This window comes from Periplaneta americana, chromosome 7, assembly GCF_040183065.1.
Source record: "Periplaneta americana isolate PAMFEO1 chromosome 7, P.americana_PAMFEO1_priV1, whole genome shotgun sequence".
In the NCBI taxonomy this organism is placed as follows: domain Eukaryota; kingdom Metazoa; phylum Arthropoda; class Insecta; order Blattodea; family Blattidae; genus Periplaneta; species Periplaneta americana.
The window spans coordinates 160762173-160781601 of record NC_091123.1 but is presented as its reverse complement, the minus strand read 5'-3'; the positions used below and the strand labels follow the sequence as shown (position 1 = coordinate 160781601).

Genomic DNA, 19429 nt, shown 5'->3' with positions numbered 1-19429 from the left:
CTCTGAGGATGGTGTGAAGTAGCACCGAAACAGCTGTAAGCCGCACATGCTTACATAATTAACACGAGTAAGATCGACATTTAATCAATTATTCCTCCTTTTTTTTTAACATTTTTTGAAATCATATTAAATGATGTTATTCTCTATACCTTACGGTGGAAAAATATAATTTAATATGGACGCAAGCTTTTATCAGAATAATAATTTCTAAAATGGATAATGTTATACCCAGTGCTGTGTGATCGGTTCAGCACTGAAGAAGATGGAAGCACGGGAAAATGAAATATTTATAGAATAAAATGTGTAGACTTGAAGTGTTCATTGAATTAAAACATCTAACATTTGAAAAATAATTCATACAATACCCGACACGTCATACACAGAGAGAGGCAGTGAAAAGTTACAGCACTATGCAGGGGACATCCGGGGACAGATTGTCCGCAATCCACTGCTCGACTCACCATAAGCTGTAGCAGCACAGGCAGGCATTCAGTTTCATTATGGTAGGACTAAATTATTAGGTACGAGTTACCTAGTGAATGAAGTTGAAAATTGATGTACCGGTACATCTTTCCTTTCATCAAAGCAGTTGTTGAAAATGATGTCCAGTGTTCTCGATACAAATGAGTACCTCAGTGGAAAAACGGCAGATCCCAACTCAAAGCAATTGTGAGATAAAGTTTATTGTAAATTACTACTGATGTATAGGACATACTTATATCAAACCTGATTTAGAGGAAAGAAAACAGATGTACAAATACGACTGCAAATCGGTAGTGCCATAGATATAAACATAGTTTATCAGTATTTACTCAAAATTGAAGATAGCATTACAGGCATATATATGACTACTCAAACTCTGTCTCATCATCAATAAATTCGATGTTTTCACCCATACTCGTGTCATTTGCAGTCTTAATAATCCTGTAAAAGTCCTAATAAACAGGAGGAATCAGTGGTAAGAGTTTCATTAGGTCATTATACTTGGACAGCTTGATGCAGTGGCCACTTGGGTACCTGAGGTTGAAAGTCGACCCCTGCTTTTTGCGTTTACTTTTATCCACTCATCTTGATGGCCATACATGTAACTGAGTCCGCGTAAAACTCACACAGAAAACCCGTACCATAATAATAATAATAATAATAATAATAATAATAATAATAATAATAATAATAATAATAATAATAATAATAATAATAGGCGTACCTCGTACTGTTCGCAGTCTCCGTACTGTCACACAAAATATATTATAATAATAATAATAATAATAATAATAATAATAATAATAATAATAATAATAATAATAATAATAGGCGTACTTCGTACTGTTCGCAGTCTCCGTACTGTCACACAAAATATTGACAACAGGGCTTTCTGGCACACAGAAACTCGCCGATTGTTAATAGGAACACAGTACTTGTAAGTCCAGTTTCTTTGCAGATAGTCTGGATTCACTCTGTATTTTTTATAAGCCTTCCTCTTCATATATTTTTCAATAAGGCCAAAAAGGCAGGTGATCTGTCTGTTGTAGTACCCCATATCATAGAACTCCATAAAGAGCGTGTCTTTTTGTTCGGTGGTAAGGCAACTGTATTGGCATACTGACTCGGGCATTCGATAACACGAGACCAAATTCACCCTACACTTTTAACACGTGCTTGTGCGATGAACTTATATATTCCTCCCCTCTATTTCTACATATTTTTCGTTTATTCTTTACCCAATATTGGGGAAGTTCGTGATCGTTTTCTAGCTTTCACAGCAGCAACTTAGCCACTCCACTAGTTACAGACGCCATTCTGAGACTGGTTGGGATATGCCGAACTTCCACTAGGCTAGAGCGCGGCAAGCAGTTTTGCAGAAGCAAAGAATACAGATTACAGCCAAACGACATATCTCAACACAACAACTCGTTTCTCAATATGTTACTAGATCATAGCAGTGTACAATTCTAGTGAAAAATGCATTTTGACGGCGGGTTGGGATCTGCCGTTTTTCCACTGAGGTACTCAAATGTTGTATGTATGTATGTATATATGTATGTATGTATGTATGTATGTATGTATGTATGTATGTATGTATGTATGTATGTATGTATGTATGTATGTATGTATGTATGTATGTATTTATTTATTCATACTGCAAATGGGTATAGACCTGGTGGCAGTGGTAACTAATTACACTCAATACTGACAATTAATAATAAACACAACTAATAAAAAACAATAATATTAATAATAATAATAATAATAATAATAATAATAATAATAATAATAATAATAATAATAATATAATAATAATAATAATAATAATAATAATAATAATAATAATAATAACAAGGAGCATCCTAAATTAAATGAAGCATGGTCACTTAAAATAACATTTAAAGAAAACAAATCTAATTTGTATCTTAACCCTAAGTTCGAACTAAGACCCACGAATGTGACAGGTTCATACCTACACAAGTACCTTTCGGTACTACACTTATTTCGCTGTCAACTCACTCACTGCACTGATTCTACCTGACTTTACTAACACTTCTAAACATTTCACTGTTCAAATACATTGCACAGCCACTTCACTGACACCAACACATTTCACTTACACAATAGACTTTACTGGCACTACACACTTCACTGACACAACACATTTCCTCACTGATAGAACACTTCAAATAACAAGATATCAATTACACCCTTTAAGTAGTGTGTATAATATACTACCGTCTATTAGTAAAGTCCTTAAGCCTATTTTTAAATACATTTTTGGTTATTGGTAAAGCTTTTAGTAAGTCTGTAGGTAAAGCATTCCAGTCCCTGATAGTACGATTGAGAAAAGAAAACTTTCCAGTGTCCGTCCTCTGTCTTCTTTCCCTCAATTTATATGAGTGGTCGTTCCTTGAAGAGTAATTTGACGGCTGCAACCTATTTTTTATTTCTCTCCAGGCAGGCTCACCTCTGTATGTTTTGAACATTGCGCATAATCGAATTCGCGTTCTCCAGTCCGTGAGTGTGTCCCATTTTAATGATGAATTATTACAACACAATGTTGCATCGTCTTCAAAAATTCCGAAATGCTCGTTGTATCTCCATCTCTGAAATTTCAGATATCATTCGTCTAATTTCATTCTCCAGGTCTTCAAGAATATGTGGATTCTTCTCGTACAATTTCTGCTTGAATATCTGCAAGCTCCTCCTCTGTTAATACCCTCTTCTGTGGTTTTTTCTTTTTGTTTAAAACAGACCCTGTATCTCGCCAATTTTTTAATAACTTGGTTATGTATTGTCTCGAAGGCATTGCAGAGTCACGGAACTGACGTAGAAACTTGCGAGTGGTACTGGCATACGATTTCTTCTTTAGGAGAAATGTCTTAACTAGAAATATCGGTCAATTTTTATTACTCTACTGCCACTTCCAACGGACTCCTAACGAATATTCACACGTTTATCACTGGGATTGTGGCGCTGGAAATCAATTTAGAACACTTTTATCTCAGTCACGACACATTTCAATTTTTATTGCACAATATAAATGCAATTATCACTACAATGACACAATAATTCTTGCAGATAACACAGAAACAACTTCGGAAACGTTATTAACAGAATAGCAGTTTCACTTCACTTCCACTAGATGACTCTTGAGTTCCAGCAGAGGCGTAGCAGGGATGCCAATATCGGCAAACGAAATGAAACTGTGAGGAATGTTGCAACAGGTGTGCTAAACATTAGGAATGTTGCAATAAGTGTGTAGCACGTTAGGTTAGGTTAGGTTAGATTAGGTTTTGTTAGGTGTGTAAGATAATATGAATGGTTACCACAGTTGGCGACAGTGCAATCGTTCTCCCACTCCACCTCAAATAACGTCACAACGACGGAATATCGCCGCTTTCTTCCTTCAAGTACGACGATTTTCCTATATAAGTAAGGAACCTATTTAGGGCGGGTTGGGTGGGACTACAGCTCTCCCAGTGATCACATCGAGTTTCTACTACTCCACACTACAAAACTAAGGTATTTTCAGTGTTTGTTTTTAATTTCCTATACTGGCAGTACAGTAATAAAAATTCACCGAAATATCCATTGTGCAATACTATACAATGGTCCACAAACAGCCATACTAATAGATGGAGAGACACTAGCATATGTGAACGAATATACATATCTGGGGCAACTGATTTCATTTCAAGACAAAATGGAAAAGGAGCTGAGACGGAGAATCTGCCTAGCCTGGAAAGCATTCTGGGGCCTCAAGTTCATACTCCTAGACAGAAAGATAAGCCGGAAAATAAAATTTCACACCCTAGAAACATGTGTATATCCTGTGCTATTATACGGATGTCAAACATGGTCGCTAAGATCACAGCAAAAGAACAAACTTCAAATATGTCAACGTAAAATGCAGCGCAAAATCTTAGGAATATCCCTGCGAGACAGGATACCAAACACCACAATCCAACAACTAGCACAGACAACAGACGTCGCACAAACAGCCACACAAAGCAAATGGAAGTGGGGAGGACACATTGCCAGACTACAAGACGACAGATGGACCTACAAAAGTACTGTTTGGGACACACGGATTGGGCAAAGGACGCAAGGCAGACCAAGATGCAGATGGGAGGACATCTTCAAAGATCACGCAGGGCACCAATGGACACGGATAGCAAGGGACAGAGAAGAGTGGAAGTCGCTAGGCAGACATCTGAGCAACGACTAGAACAGCAACATGCAAGCAGCATTGTTTGAGGGAAGTTTAATAGTGAAGAGTGAAAATTGTAGTGTCAAACAACATTATACCTAACGAACAGCATTGAACCTAACATGGAGTAGCTCGCCAAGTTAGGAAAACTGAGCTAACCCTACCCAAGAGTAAGAGGCCTTTGCCCTTCATGGGACATATTGGGCTATTTCATTTCACTTCATTTCATTTCATTTCATTTCATTTCATTTCATTTCAATACTATACATCACCATATTGATAGCAAACACAAATAACACAAATAATGTACAATAACAAGTGTAGTAATGCAACACTACGTAATAACGTGCGCTCAACAAACACTGCACTATCAACTAAACACTCCGTATGCTCCCAGCTGTCTGTGCACTCCATCCCCACCACTCGGGAATTTTAGACCTACCGTAATGAAATTCAACACCCGCCCGTGCTGCTACAGCTTACCGGTGAGTCGAGCAATGGTTGCAAGCAATCTATTCCCCAACTTCCCCTGCATTATGCGGTAACTTTTCACTGCCTCTTTCTGTATAAACAACTGCCGTTTCTTTCACCAATTACTCCCATATTCTTCTGCAATGTTACGGTTTGTATAAATGTTTACACAACTCTTTTTTTTTTTTTCAGTGTTCAACAAAGATAAGAACTTCATATTCAATTCTGATGTAATTTTATCTCAGACAGCTATTTACAGGAATATAAATAAAAATTATTTAGTAGACTATTACTGGTGTTATATTGTCAGTTGATCGGAAAATACATAGGTACTAAGTACAGTATAAATATTATCTATAATGTTTAAGCATTTTTATAACATTTCCATGAGTAAGATTGATTTTCTGGGAAGAAAAAAATATTACTGATGAAGGTTAAGAATCTTTATTGTAATAGTAATGCCTTATTAGATATTTATGGAAATATAGCTGAAACGAATAATCGAGGACCAAATTTCCAGATCTAAATGACTTTATAAATGGCACTATCCTGGGCATAAACCAAAAAGATATAGTTACACATCAGGTAATTAATTTACCTTTATAGTATATAACACTTTAATCACATTTGCAATGCAAAAATTATGACTATTACTACAATAGACTCTTGTTTATCTGGAATCAATTTTTATTTATTGATATTTCTTAACGAATTATATACAGTAATAATGTTAATTAATTTAAGAATTCTTGAAAATAGCCCATTGAAATAAAAATTTAATGTCGTGTATTTCAATTTTTCATCAATTACGAAAGAGTAAAAGAGGGTCAGTGTGTGAGTGGATATAAATAAGTAAATAAATAAATAAATAAATACATCCAAGAATCTCTGTATATAAGTAAATTCTTAATATTGTTCACACAAATTGTTTTAAATAAAATTTATGAAAAGCTCATTAAACAATTATATAAGTTTCTGGCACTTACTGTACTGAATGAATAAAAAGTTATTTTGTTTTTGGAAATACTTTTTTAAAGTGGAATGTTTATACCAAATAAGATATTATACAGTGGGTATGTTTATTACATTGAAGTCTGAGAAATACAGGTCCTAAACTGGTAACTATTAGCAACATCCACAGTTTTGCGATATAATTGTATTTACAATATATGCCTTAATAGAAACTACATCTAATTTGAATAAGAGTATCACAAATGGCAAATTTATCTCAAGATTAGAATACAGAATAACCCTGCTTCAAAACTCTCTTAGTTGCTGACATTATTTAGATGCTGTGATGTACAAAGAAAATTATAAAAATGATATTGACTACCGTGAAGTGGGGTGACTTTGAACGCTGAGGTGACTTTGAACAGTAATTTAGCGGCCTTCTAAACTAAATGCTGTACCCTATTGCGAAAAAACTGAACTGCAATTGGGTACAGCATTTAATTTAGAAAGGAGATAAATTACTGTTCAAAGTCACTTCAGCGTTCAAAGTCACCCCACTTTACGGTAACAAATTCAATCCGACCTATCAATGATATTTTGTTTAATGTTAACACAACAAAACGTAAAGGCATGTGAAATTGACCTATAACAGTCTATTATCCAATTAATCAGAGGGCACCTACTCAATATTTACCAAAGAGAGAGAGAGAGAGAGAGAGAAATTGAGAGAACTGTGGTTACGAACTCAATTTAACTTTTCTCTGATAATATCAATATGGCAATGTTTAAATAACTCTCTCTCTCTCTCTCTACAGTAGAGACTCTATAAGATAGACATACTTTCAGTTGATGATATGATGATAGGGAAGAGACTTTTTTAAGAGTGAGAAATAACTGGTATCTTCCTAGGCAGGAATACAATTCTTTTACGTGTCAACAGTAAACAATCTTCCAAACTTACCCAATGTTATCGTATAATTATTAAATAAGTTCACACCATATTCTTTAAAAAAAGTTTAAATATACGTAATAAACATGATCTTTCAATTGAAGGCTTACTTTTCATATATTACCTGATATTCGCCTTACAGTTAAGGAAAATCTCGGAAAGAACCCAGCCCAGGTAATCAGCCCAAGCGGGAATCGAACCCATGCCCAAGCGCAACTCCGAATCGACAGGCAAGTACCTCAACGACCGAGCTATACCGATAGCTTTAATACGTTTTACAGAGTTTTTAATCTGTAAGCAAGTTTCCACTAAAAAATTCTCTGCTCAATATTGTACCGACTGATATTTATTACATCGATTCTTACTGTAACCACTTTTAAATTACAAATGAATCTCTCAGCAGTTCAAAAATGTCGAAGAAAATAACTCTGAATACATTACAGTAAAACCTCGATAAGACGCGCCCGCTTATTACACTATCCCGTGTAATACGCTTTTTTTGTCCGGTCCCTGCACATTTCATATATAACACCTTTATAAAATACCCCGTTTGTTGCACTCTAGTCCCACATAATACGGTGATTTTGTGGAATATTTTCGATGTAATTTTCAGTACTGTAACAGCAATGAAACATCTTGGTCATTGAATTCAATGGTACCATTAACTTGAAAAGTATTGGTATTCGACCCTTTACCTGCGCATTTAAACCTTCATACTTCATATCTTAGTATACCCCACCCTCTTGTTACACTCTCCTTATCTGCGTGGTTAAAGCCTACATACAGTTGCAATACCTCACCCTCTTGCTAACCCTCTCTCAAACAACATTCGTCACTCGGCCGTAATAAAATTCTGGAAATTTTTGCTCGGCAGTTTGTTGTCCTTTTGTGTATTGAAGTGTCTGTGAGTGTGATTATAATAAGTGTTACACGAAAAGCCGTTTCTGTGTCGGAAAAATTGGAAATCTTACGAAAGTACGATGAAAACAGTACTCTTACTCAGAAACAACTCTCTGATTCATTAGGAATCCCATCATCAATATTAAGAACAATAATAAAAAATCGCGACTCAATCACTACAGCTGCGATGTCGGGAGGGTGTAAGCGCAGAAACTGAAGTGTGGTAAACATAAGGACTTGGAGAACACACACACGGCAAACAACTATAAATGGCTTTTTTTTTTCGAAAGTATTAAGTGCAGTACATATTGTAAATGAAGAGTCCACTGCAAGAATGATGGATATCATTTGGAACACATTTTGCAAGAGACGCAATTGAAAGTTTGAAATGCTTAGCGCTCAAAGCTTAACTGAGATTTTCCGATCATTACTGGACAATGACTATCAGTGTTAATGTCATATAACTCTCTATGTACATTCTATATGTCTTAAGCTACGCATTGACAGTCTTGGTTCATTTTCGACAAGAAAGTGACATCCATCATTCTTGCAGTGGACTCTTCAAATGTCTTTGACGTACAGTACAGTAATTACATAATGGAGTAATGCTGTATTACCTTTCATGAATCATGTATTTCAATAAAGAAAAATGCTAATAGATACTATATATAAGTCAAAATTAGTATACCTGCCTAATACGCGGTCCCGGTTAATACACGTTTTACACCCGGTCCCTTGAACAGCGTCTTATTGGGGTTTTACTGTATTGAAAAACTAAAAATTTTCTTCACAGAAATATTGATAAAAATGGCAAATTATCAACTCAAGGAAGGCTTAAAAACAAAAAAAAAAAAAAGTTCCTTGTATGTTTGTGTGAATGTTATTTAACGAGCTTTAAGCTTATGCTTTAAGAATGACTTTGCATATTACCTGACCCTCCTATCCCAAGTCTTACTATCAGTCTATTTCCAAGATAATCCATGAGTCTATTGTATGTCCAGTATTTACACACTAAGTACAATATTTACCTATTTGGTGAAACTTGCGTTAAGAGAATTAGATGTACCATTGAAAATTGTAGCTACTGTTGACGTTAGTTGTTCGGGGATAAATGCATTTGTAGAGAGCCCCAGGACTGTGGCGAGGACGGTAGCTGTTGTGGTAGCATTGGTGGCTATCAGAGCTGTCGTTGAGGCAGCAATTGTAGCATTGACAGGTTCCACAAGTTGGTTTGTTGCAAGACTAGATACAACTTCTGTGGGTAAAGTGGATGACAAATTTGTCATCAGAGATGTAGCTGCTACACTACTTATAACTGGTGGGAGTTTTGTGCCTCCCATGGGCCTCTGTAATGATGATCCACCCGGTGCACAAGCGTCAGGAAGGGGCGTTCCCAAGAGCGCATCGAGCACATATGCTACTAGCGATCCTGCTGTGAGACCGATGTTATATGACAGAGTCATAATATTACCTGAAATAATTACATCTTATGAGATACAATGTGTTGAATTTTATGTGGCAATAAGTATAGTATAGTATAATACTATACTATACTACTATAGTATAGTATTTATTAGCTGTCGTTATAGCAAAAGCTAACAACATTGTCAAATTACACGTGTGAAATTATCGTGCAAAAATGAAAATTATTCTATTATAACACTAAAGATAAAACAAAATGATCACAAATACTCCTTAGAGTTTACAATTGAGAGTCAATATTATCAAAAATAGGCTAATATCTAGATGAAAATTGTAACACACTGATCACAAATATTATTTCATATGCTCCGTTTACCTATACTAATAATAAATCTGTAGCCGAAATTTTTCTGGTAATTTTCGATTTTCCAAAAATAATTGGTCCTAACATATAACCACCCTGAAACCGAAAATCGCATTTTTGAAATTTTTGTTTGTATGTCTGTCTGTATGTTTGTTACCTTTTCACGCGATAATGGCTGAACCGATTTATATGAAAATTGGAATATAAATTAAGTTCGTTGTAACTTAGATTTTAGGCTATATGGCATTCAAAATACTTTATTTAAAAGGGGGGTTATAAGGGGGCCTGAATTAAATAAATCGAAATATCTCGCTTATTATTGATTTTTGTGAAAAATGTTACATAACAAAAGTTTCTTTAAAAATGATTTCCGATAAGTTTTATTCTTTACAAAATATTGATAGTACTGATATTTAATGAGATAAATGAGTTTTAAAATTAAAATAACGCCATCTAAGATGGTGCAATGAATTAAGAACAAATGACTTGGACAACAACAATCGAAACAGGGGCCTTGGACATCAACAATCGAAAGCTATTAAACATAGCCTACAGAGAATGTTTCTGTGTTTGTATGAAGTAATGTCAGAAGCCAAATTAACCAATTTGTATAATTAATTATTATTTCACTATTGGAAAGTGTAGTTTTTCTATATGGACATAATGCTATAATGTTATTACAGTAATGTCTGAGTAAATCGAGGACAGGTAAGATTAAAATAGCTTCTTATGCACAGAAAATTTGATATGCTATTTTGTACATTCTTTTTCTGTATTTCTTAAAATAATATTTATGTACACTCATTTTAATCTCGGAGAATTAACAAACAACGAGAGTGTATTGATTTAGTATGCAGTAATAGTACGTTAGCTTAGCAATCCATTATTTTATAATTCAAATTTTAACTATGCTCAATTGAATCGTGTTAAAATACATAAAATATATATGTAATAAATGCAATGCAAAAAAAAATTGAGTAATGAGCGGAGCAGATTATCTTGCGCTGTTGTAAAAGTTGTTCCCTGGATCAAACGTTCTATTTTAATTATGTAATTACTTTATATTTATTTCTAATGGGTGCAGTGGAGCGCACGGGTACGGCTAGTATACAATAAAACAAGAATTAAATTAACTTAACAATTTATGAGAATTTCCTAATATATTACAAAATAATAATAACATTCAGAGAAAGAAACCTAAAAAATGTCTACAGCTTGATTTTCGAACTCAAAATATTCTTGCACCGAATAGAATGGGTTTCTAAGAAGCCACGTTTTCACTTTGACTTTGAATATGTCTAGTACACTTCCTGTGCTTCTTGTGGTAACATGTTGAACATCCTACAGCCCAACATGTTAGGACTACTTTTAACTTTGGATAGTCTGCAAAATGGTATGTCCAGTTTTTCTTTATTCCGAGTATTATACTCATGTTTATCCATCCTACTGGTGAAGCCATAAAGATTTTTCTTGATGTAAAGAAGGAGTTCCAGAATATATTCATTAACAACTGTTAAGATGGACTCCTGTATGAACAGTGGTTTACAGTGTGCTTTGCTCGGTACTTGTGTGATAATTCTTATTGCTTTCTTCTGAATCAGTAGGACTTCAATAAGTTTATTGCTGTTTCCCTACACCAGGATTCCATACTTCAATATGCTATGGAAAAAAGCAAAATAAACACTTCTTAGGTACTGCCCGGGTATTTTATCTCTAATTACTCTTAAGAGGTACAGGACTCTGGACAGTCTCCGAGAGATGTATTCAATGTGGCAATCCCAGGTTAGTTTTGTATGAAGGTGGATACCAAGTAATTTTACTGCCTTTTCTTCAGACCCTTCTTCTTTTTTCAATGTCAAAATTAATTTTTGAATCTTCTACTCGTTTAAAATTAACTTATTTGCTCTGAACCATTCTGCTGCCTCCACAACTGTATTTGAGGTTAGCTGATGTGTTGTTACGATTCTATTTTGAAGTAAGTACTGAGTAAGATAATCGACCCATGACAACTAATGAGTTTGATTACATTGCGAATTGAAGGGATGACCTCTGGAGATAAGAAATATAACAATGGTTCTTCATTTTTCTATATACACTTTTAACACTGATTAAATTTCAAACTTCTTTACTGTGTTAATACAGTCAACTCTGGATATAGTGAACTTGGCTATAGTGAACATTCGGTTATAGTGAACCTAAATCGTTGGTCCCGACCCACATACATTAAAAAGTACATTAATATTTCCGTTTATAGTGAACCCTCGCTTTGGTTATATGAACCTTGTATCCTGACAAATTCTTATTTGAAGTCAGACCTTCTTGTATAAAATTGAAAGAATGTGTTGAGAACAACATTCTAAGTTTCTTACTCCTTTAATCGAAGGACAAAGGTAGGATTAGTGATTCCTAGACAATGAGCTGTACTTTAAATCCAGGCAACGTGTGACGACCTTGCCTCACTCCACTGTCGAAAGGTTGACATTCTGTTCTCAGGCACTCTACTGTTATTTCTAAACCTCCACCATCAAAAGGTTGCCTTTTGTTCTCAGAAACATTTTCATTGTGACAGCATCGAAACAACGGAAAATGAAATCATCTTCTTTTATTAAAAGGGGGTGGACATTATGTCCAGAGCATAAATGAAGGTAAGATCTCGATGGCTTTCAAACTCCATCAACCCTCTCCCAGTTTCCATTAAGTGACACGGGAAATTCCAAGGCTGAGTATGCAGTCACACCATAACAGCATTTGTTATTTCTACCTAGTGTTCCAACAGTGAATGTACTATATAAAAATGTCGAAGCGTAAAGTGTTTTATAGATGTAGATTCATTTTCCGGGCTGAGAGGCCGTGGTCTATTAGTTGGTTTTATACCAGACGTTTCGTCTGCAACTGCGGCAGACATCTTCAGTGGAGTGGTATCCGAGGTCGCAAGACTCTTCTCGGCGTACCTGAGGCAACTGAGGCAAAGTGTTTTCTTTGGAAGATAAGGCGAATATTATAAGTGACATCGAACGTGGTCTTTCGCAAGCGGACGTAGGTCGACAGCATAGTTGAAGTAAATCAACTGTGAGTAACAGTATACAGTATACAGTGTAATCCATTCCACAAAAATGAAATATTTTATTTTCTTGTTCACAATTTCATTCATTTCTGACATTTAAGGTTTGGGGAGAGACACTTCAGGTATAGTGAACTTCGGATATAGTGAACGAAATATCCAAGTCCACAGAGTTTCACTATATCCGGAGTTGACTGTATTTAGTATTTACCTTGCTTGACTAGTTTCGAAGTCTTGTGCTTCATTGCCCAAAGCCCAGTAGTCAAGCAAGGTAAATACTAAATATTAATACTGTAAAGAAGTTTTACAATTTAATCAGCAATTATAATGAACTATTGTCCGATATTATTCTTCTAGCATTTTTTTACTTGGTTATTTAACGACACTGTATCAACTACTAAGTTATTTAGCATCGATGGGATTGGTGATAGCGAGATGGCATTTGGAGAGATGAGGCCGAGGATTCGCCATAGATTACCTGATATTCGTCTTATGGTTAGGGAAAACCTCGGAAAAAACCCAACCAGGTAATCAGCCCAAACGGGGATCGAACCCATGTCCGAGCGCAACTCTGGACCAGCAGGCAAGTGCCTCAGCCAACTGAGCTACACTGATGGCCTTCTAGTATTTAAAAAATGCATAATTACATGTAGCAATCAATAATCACTATATCATCTATATAGTAAATTGTCACTTCTAAGTTTGTGTCCAACTTTTATATTCCTGTAGAAATTGAACATAGCAACTATTTAAATTTTAAGTGAGTATCAGAATTATATTTCTGAATATCTTACAAGTACAAAAATTGGCGCTGTATTTAAGAAAAAAATTATATTATGAACCTTGCGCAAACAAAACTGAAAATAAATCGCAATCTAGGCTGTAATTCACATTCCTTAATAGATACATTTATTTTTCGTGTTAAAATAGTACCTTGTAAAGCATATACTTGAAGAAAGATTCGTGAAAACAGCTGTTCTGTAGAGTTTATTACTTTATTTTTCAACAGATTCATTTCATTTTTCAGCTAAGAGTCATTTTCCTTTTCTGAAGAAAAATCTTCGAAGATTATAGATTTTGTAACTGATTCCAGGGTCAATGTATTGAATAGTAGTATTTCACGGGAATTGAGGGGAGAGGATGGTATTTTTTAAAACTTTTTTCCTATTTGGTGTAAAATATTATTTTTTTTTATATAGAGAGCTCATAGCTGTGGCAACTCAACCAAATAAAAATATTTTGAAAAAAAATTATTTGGGGACCCAAATTTGAAAAAAATATACCCAATGCAGGATTGTACTAAAACCGATAAATCTAAACTGTTTTTAAAGATAGATTCAAGCAGTTTTTTGCAATGTATTTGCAAAAGCATGTTCTACAAACTGTCTGTAACAGAATTTTGATATTAGACCCTACGTTTGTAAAATAAACAATTAAAATTTAATAACAATTTTCTGATTTCCTTTCTTGCAAACAAACGGACGTATTTTTAAAATGAAATCAATTAACAAAATTTTGTTACACAGAAAAGTTCCGTAATAGTCTAAAGAATGTATGTACTAAATTTCATGCATGTATCTTTAATAGTTCAGAAATTATATCCATTTTTGTCTGGCAATGTAGCAAAAAAAATTAAGTTACTGGAAACCGATAAAAGCGGGCGTGTGGTTTAAAAATCCATAGCGCAGGAAGTTTAAAAATGACGTATCAACATCCGATAAGGGCACAAATACCCACAAAATGTTATGCAATGCATTTCACACATATCAAGGAGTATTTTAAAGAAAAACAATTTTTCTTTTTATTTAATTTACCGGAAACAACAACTAAAAAAGTGGGTGAGTGATTTAAAAATCTATAACGCAGGAAGTTTGAAAATGGCGACTCAACATCCGATAAGGGCACAAATACCCACAAAATGTTATGCTATGCATTCCACACATATCAAAGGGTATTTTAAAGAAAAACAATTTTTCTTTTTATTTAATTTACCGGAAACAACAACTAAAAGTGGGTGAGTGATTTAAAAATCCATAACGCAGGAAGTTTGAAAATGACGTCTCAACATCCGATAAGGGCACAAACACCCACAAAATGTTATGTAATGCATTCCACACATATCAAAGGGTATTTTAAAGAAAAAAAAATGTTTTTGAAAATTTAATTTACCAGAAACAACAATAAAAGTGGGCGAGTGATTTAAAATTCCACCATGCATGAAGTTTGAAAATGGCGACTCAACATCCAATAAGGGCACAAATACCCACAAAATGTTATGTAATGCATTCCACACATATCAAAGGGTATTTTAAAGAAAAAAAAAATGTTTTTGAAAATTCAATTTACCAGAAACAACAATAAAAGTGGGCGAGTGATTTAAAATTCCACCATGCATGAAGTTTGAAAATGGCGACTCAACATCCAATAAGGGCACAAATACCCACAAAATGTTATGTAATGCATTCCACACATATCAAAGGGTATTTTAAAGAAAAAAAAATGTTTTTGAAAATTTAATTTACCAGAAACAACAATAAAAGTGGGCGAGTGATTTAAAAGTCCATAACGCAGGAAGTTTGAAAATGGCGACTCAATATCCAATAAGGGCACAAATACCCACAAAATGTTATGCTATGCATTCCACACATATCACAGAGTATTTTAAAGAATTTTTTTTTTTTAATTTACTCATTTTTCACCAAAAAATACCATCCTCTCCCCTTAAGTCCTGATGCAGATGAAAAAATTTCTTCAAATATTGTATTATCTTCACGTATGGTATGTTCTGAAATGATGAAACATGAAATATTACAACGTTACTTTACCTGTAAGTTCTCTATGCTCCTCTGACACTCTGCTTGGAGCTTGGATCATAGGTACACTTCCTACAAGCCCGTTGGTAACTCCAAGAAGTAAAGAGAATAACATAGGGTATCCCTCTCCAGGTATTAGAGGATTACCACGTGGTGTTGCACAGAGGAGTAGCAAAGGTACCAACAAAGTACGCAACCAGGCAAACACAATAAGCTGCGTCCGTGACCAGTCGTATGGTACTGATGCTAACACCTGTCAACATCAAGACAAGAAGACTCAAAAAACAACAAATTAAATCTGCATTGTAATTTGTAATATAAATATATCAAAGAAATAACAACCCTTAAACATGGTGCCAATGGAGAAATGACGGAATGACAAAAGCAAGTGAAATACAAGCAGCAGTGGTTCCTCCAGCGAATAGGGATTATAAAGAATGGACACTTCGCGTCGGTACCTTTGATGTAGCCGGACCGATTTCAATGACCTTCAAGTCAGCTAGAGCGTCAGATTCTGCTTTCTCCCTAGAGTTGGCGCTGACATCACACCAGCTAGCAGTCGACACAGCGGAAATATAACACATACAATTAATACATCTAGGTACATTATGTACTCAAATAAAATAAATTGGATCCATAAAATAATAAATCCTTCATTAACTGTAATGTCTAGACTCTAGAGTTCCTTTATAATGAGAGTTCAGACGTTGACCCCAACAACAATTAAAATATGTAATGATTTGATAGCGCTGAAAATGGAAAAACAAAACTCTTACGAGAAGTAAAACCATATACCTATATTATATTATATACAAATATTAAACGAATTCGATACTTAATTTTATAATGTATTATATTATTTTATAATATAATTTATGATATCTGAAATATAAAATATTATTATTACAACTAGTTTGTCACTGAGAAATAAGGAAAAGCTGTTAACTTGAATTTATTTGAAGCAAAGCGTTACTGGATTATGCAATAAGGTAGGCGATGTTTGGATCCTGTGCCTTAATTCTATTCTCAATTATTAGCTCAGCCTATGCTCGATTACACTACCTCTAGCGCTTGAAAGTGGAACTAGCCGCTGGCGCACAGAGAAACAAAACACAGGAAAATTCGCTCAGTGTCCATTCTTTATAATCCCTATTCGCTGGTTCTTCTATATGAGCACAGGAGCACGTGAACACCTTAAAAACCAACAATAATCATACATATTACTGTATTAATATTATTACATCTATTACTTTCCAATGTGCAATGTAATATCATACGTTTTGTACATCTGTGGGAGAAGCTAGGATCTAAATAAAATTACAGTGGGACAGGGGCGGCTCTACAATAAGAACTGCAGAGCTGCAGAACCGCCATTTAAATGGACCTGAAAAAAAATTAAAAATGTAAAACGTGCTTTTATGTAATCTAGTTCACTGTTTCATTTATTTTTCCAATTCATTCTCCTTCGATTCGAGATTTTACTGTCTGTAGGAGCCTTGAACTGCTCGAATATTTTAGCAGTAGTGTACTTTTCGGATCTGTGATCGGCAGTTCCTGAAGCTCAACGTAGGATAGTCGGCAGCAGAAAACTGGTTTTCTTCACCGTCCCATAAGACTGCATTAGAGCTGCAATTGAAGGAGCTCTCTCCGAATATACAAAAGAACCGTCAACACCCTCATATCTTTATGACCTGCGTTAGAACACATAGGCTTCTGGACTACTGTATACCATTACAGCTCCAGTGTGTTATAGTACTGTGGGTGGTGTGATGTGATTAGTCAGTGTGTCTAAGGAAATATTTTATATTAAAGATGAATGAAATGAACCAACCCTTTTCGAAATTATAAGAGAAATTGCATGTTAACTTAAAAAATTAGGACGTCCTACACAAAATTTAAATATTAAAATTTCTGAAAAAAAGTCGAGGAAATCATGTAGCCTACTAGTCATTTTAATACCGAAATGTGTAATGGAAACGATTGGTTTTTTGCTCCACTCATGAAAACGCTTTCTCCCCCACCCATGTATTCTGTTTAGAGGAGGAAATACATGGACACACACCGGAGTGAAGGATTTAGTTGTACCAGGTGGGAGAGGTGTAGCACACGGATGGTTGAAGTAGAATTTCGGGTGCACAGTCAACTTCGAGAAGGGGCTGTAATTACACGCGCCATTCGATTTAGATGCAATAAACAGCATGTGTTTGCTAAATACACTATTTTTCATGCAGAACTGCCAACCTTTGTAACCGCGGGCCACTACTGCAGTAGGACTTATTTTTCTTTATGAATTGAACAAGGGACATACCGGTACACCTTTTTTTTTTTTTTTTTTAACATTTTCAGAGGTATTGGCACTTACACTACTACCTGAAAGCCAGGTTTTCATAATACATTCATTACTGGAGGTACGTTAACAGGAAGCCACAATTTAAGTCACACAGAATTTGTGTGCACTCAAAGTTGGGTTCTGGCGTCTTGTCAGCCCATTTGAGTTGTGTGGATATAAAGGAAAAATTGTGACGGTGTAGTGTATAGTTCCTGGGTAGCTCAGTTGGGGAGAGCATTCGTGCGCTAAGCAAAGGGTCCCAGGATTGATAACCGGCCCCGGAACAATTTTTCCTTGAAATTATTCAAACCTGCTTTACAGGGAGCTATTACCTGAAAGCCAGATTTGCATAATCTAGTGAACACATCACCAGGGCCAATTTTTGTTTGCCGCACTTTATATCAAGTACGACCTAGCATGCATACCACGTGCTCAGTAATAACAGTAGGATATACCTTTCCAACAAGATCTGCGGCATTGAACACTGCCATTAAGATTACAGGCATCCAATTGCCAAATTTACAGCTTATTATCTCACTTTCAATGCCTGGATACAGACAGAGTGTAACAAAGTAAGCCAGTCCAATTGACAGCATGTATGGCCAAATGGTCTTCGCTACTTCCCAGCGTGCCATGAAGCCTCCTGTTGAGAAACAAAAGAAAAATCGATAAAAACGTAGTTATAAAATACGATTAAAATATATCAAAATTGTCTATCTTCAAATTTCAAAGTTAGTTCATTGCTATGTGATTCTGTGCATGATAGATAGGTAGGTAGGTAGGGAGACAGACAGACAGATAGATAGAACTATATTGTCGAAGGCATAATATATGCATAGACATGGTCTGACTGATTGGCTGGGATCCGACGGAATAAGCGCCGTTCCACTACTCTTTCATCGTACAATGACGCAGAATATCTGCATGGAAACTTCATATGTACTTCGGTAAATTAAAATAATATATATGACATGCGTAAATCACTTTGTGATTTAAGACGGCGCTCATTCCGTCGGATCCCGGCCAATCATCAATCATACGAGTACACCTCCTCACATATGTGGACATTGTCCTACGTTCATAGACATCTATGACGTAGTGCAGAGGGCGGCCACTAGAGGGAACCCAAGAGGTGGAACTTAAACTGAGACGATTCTATCCAACACCGGGATGGGAATCCGGTGTGGCTTAGTGAATAAACAATGAAAGAGTAATGGAACGGAGAAAAATTCTCTCCGGCACCGGGTTTTGAACCCGGGTTTTCAGCTCTATGTGCTGATGCTTTATCCACTAAGCCACATCGGATACCCATCTCGGTGTCGGACAGAATCGTCTCAGTTTAAGTTCCAACTCTTGGGATCCCTCTAGTGGCCGCCCTCTGCACTATGTCATAGATGTCTATGAACGTAGGACTGAAGTCCACACATGTGCTGAGGTGCACTCGTTATGAGTGACTAGTTGGCGGGA

At 35.5% G+C, this 19429-nt stretch overlaps 1 protein-coding gene across 1 annotated transcript in view; it reads right to left on the bottom strand.

Moving 5' to 3' along the window:
* Positions 1–8879: 8879 nt before the first annotated feature.
* Positions 8880–19429, bottom strand: part of Ent3 (equilibrative nucleoside transporter 3) — a 34509-nt gene continuing 23959 nt past the window's right edge. The window contains exons 7-9 of the mRNA XM_069831718.1: positions 18418–18605; positions 15646–15886; positions 8880–9444 (exon numbers count right to left, since the gene is read on the bottom strand). Coding sequence (XP_069687819.1) covers positions 9002–9444; positions 15646–15886; positions 18418–18605 — 872 coding nt within the window. The 3' untranslated portion in view covers positions 8880–9001. The remainder of the gene's footprint in view (positions 9445–15645; positions 15887–18417; positions 18606–19429) is intronic.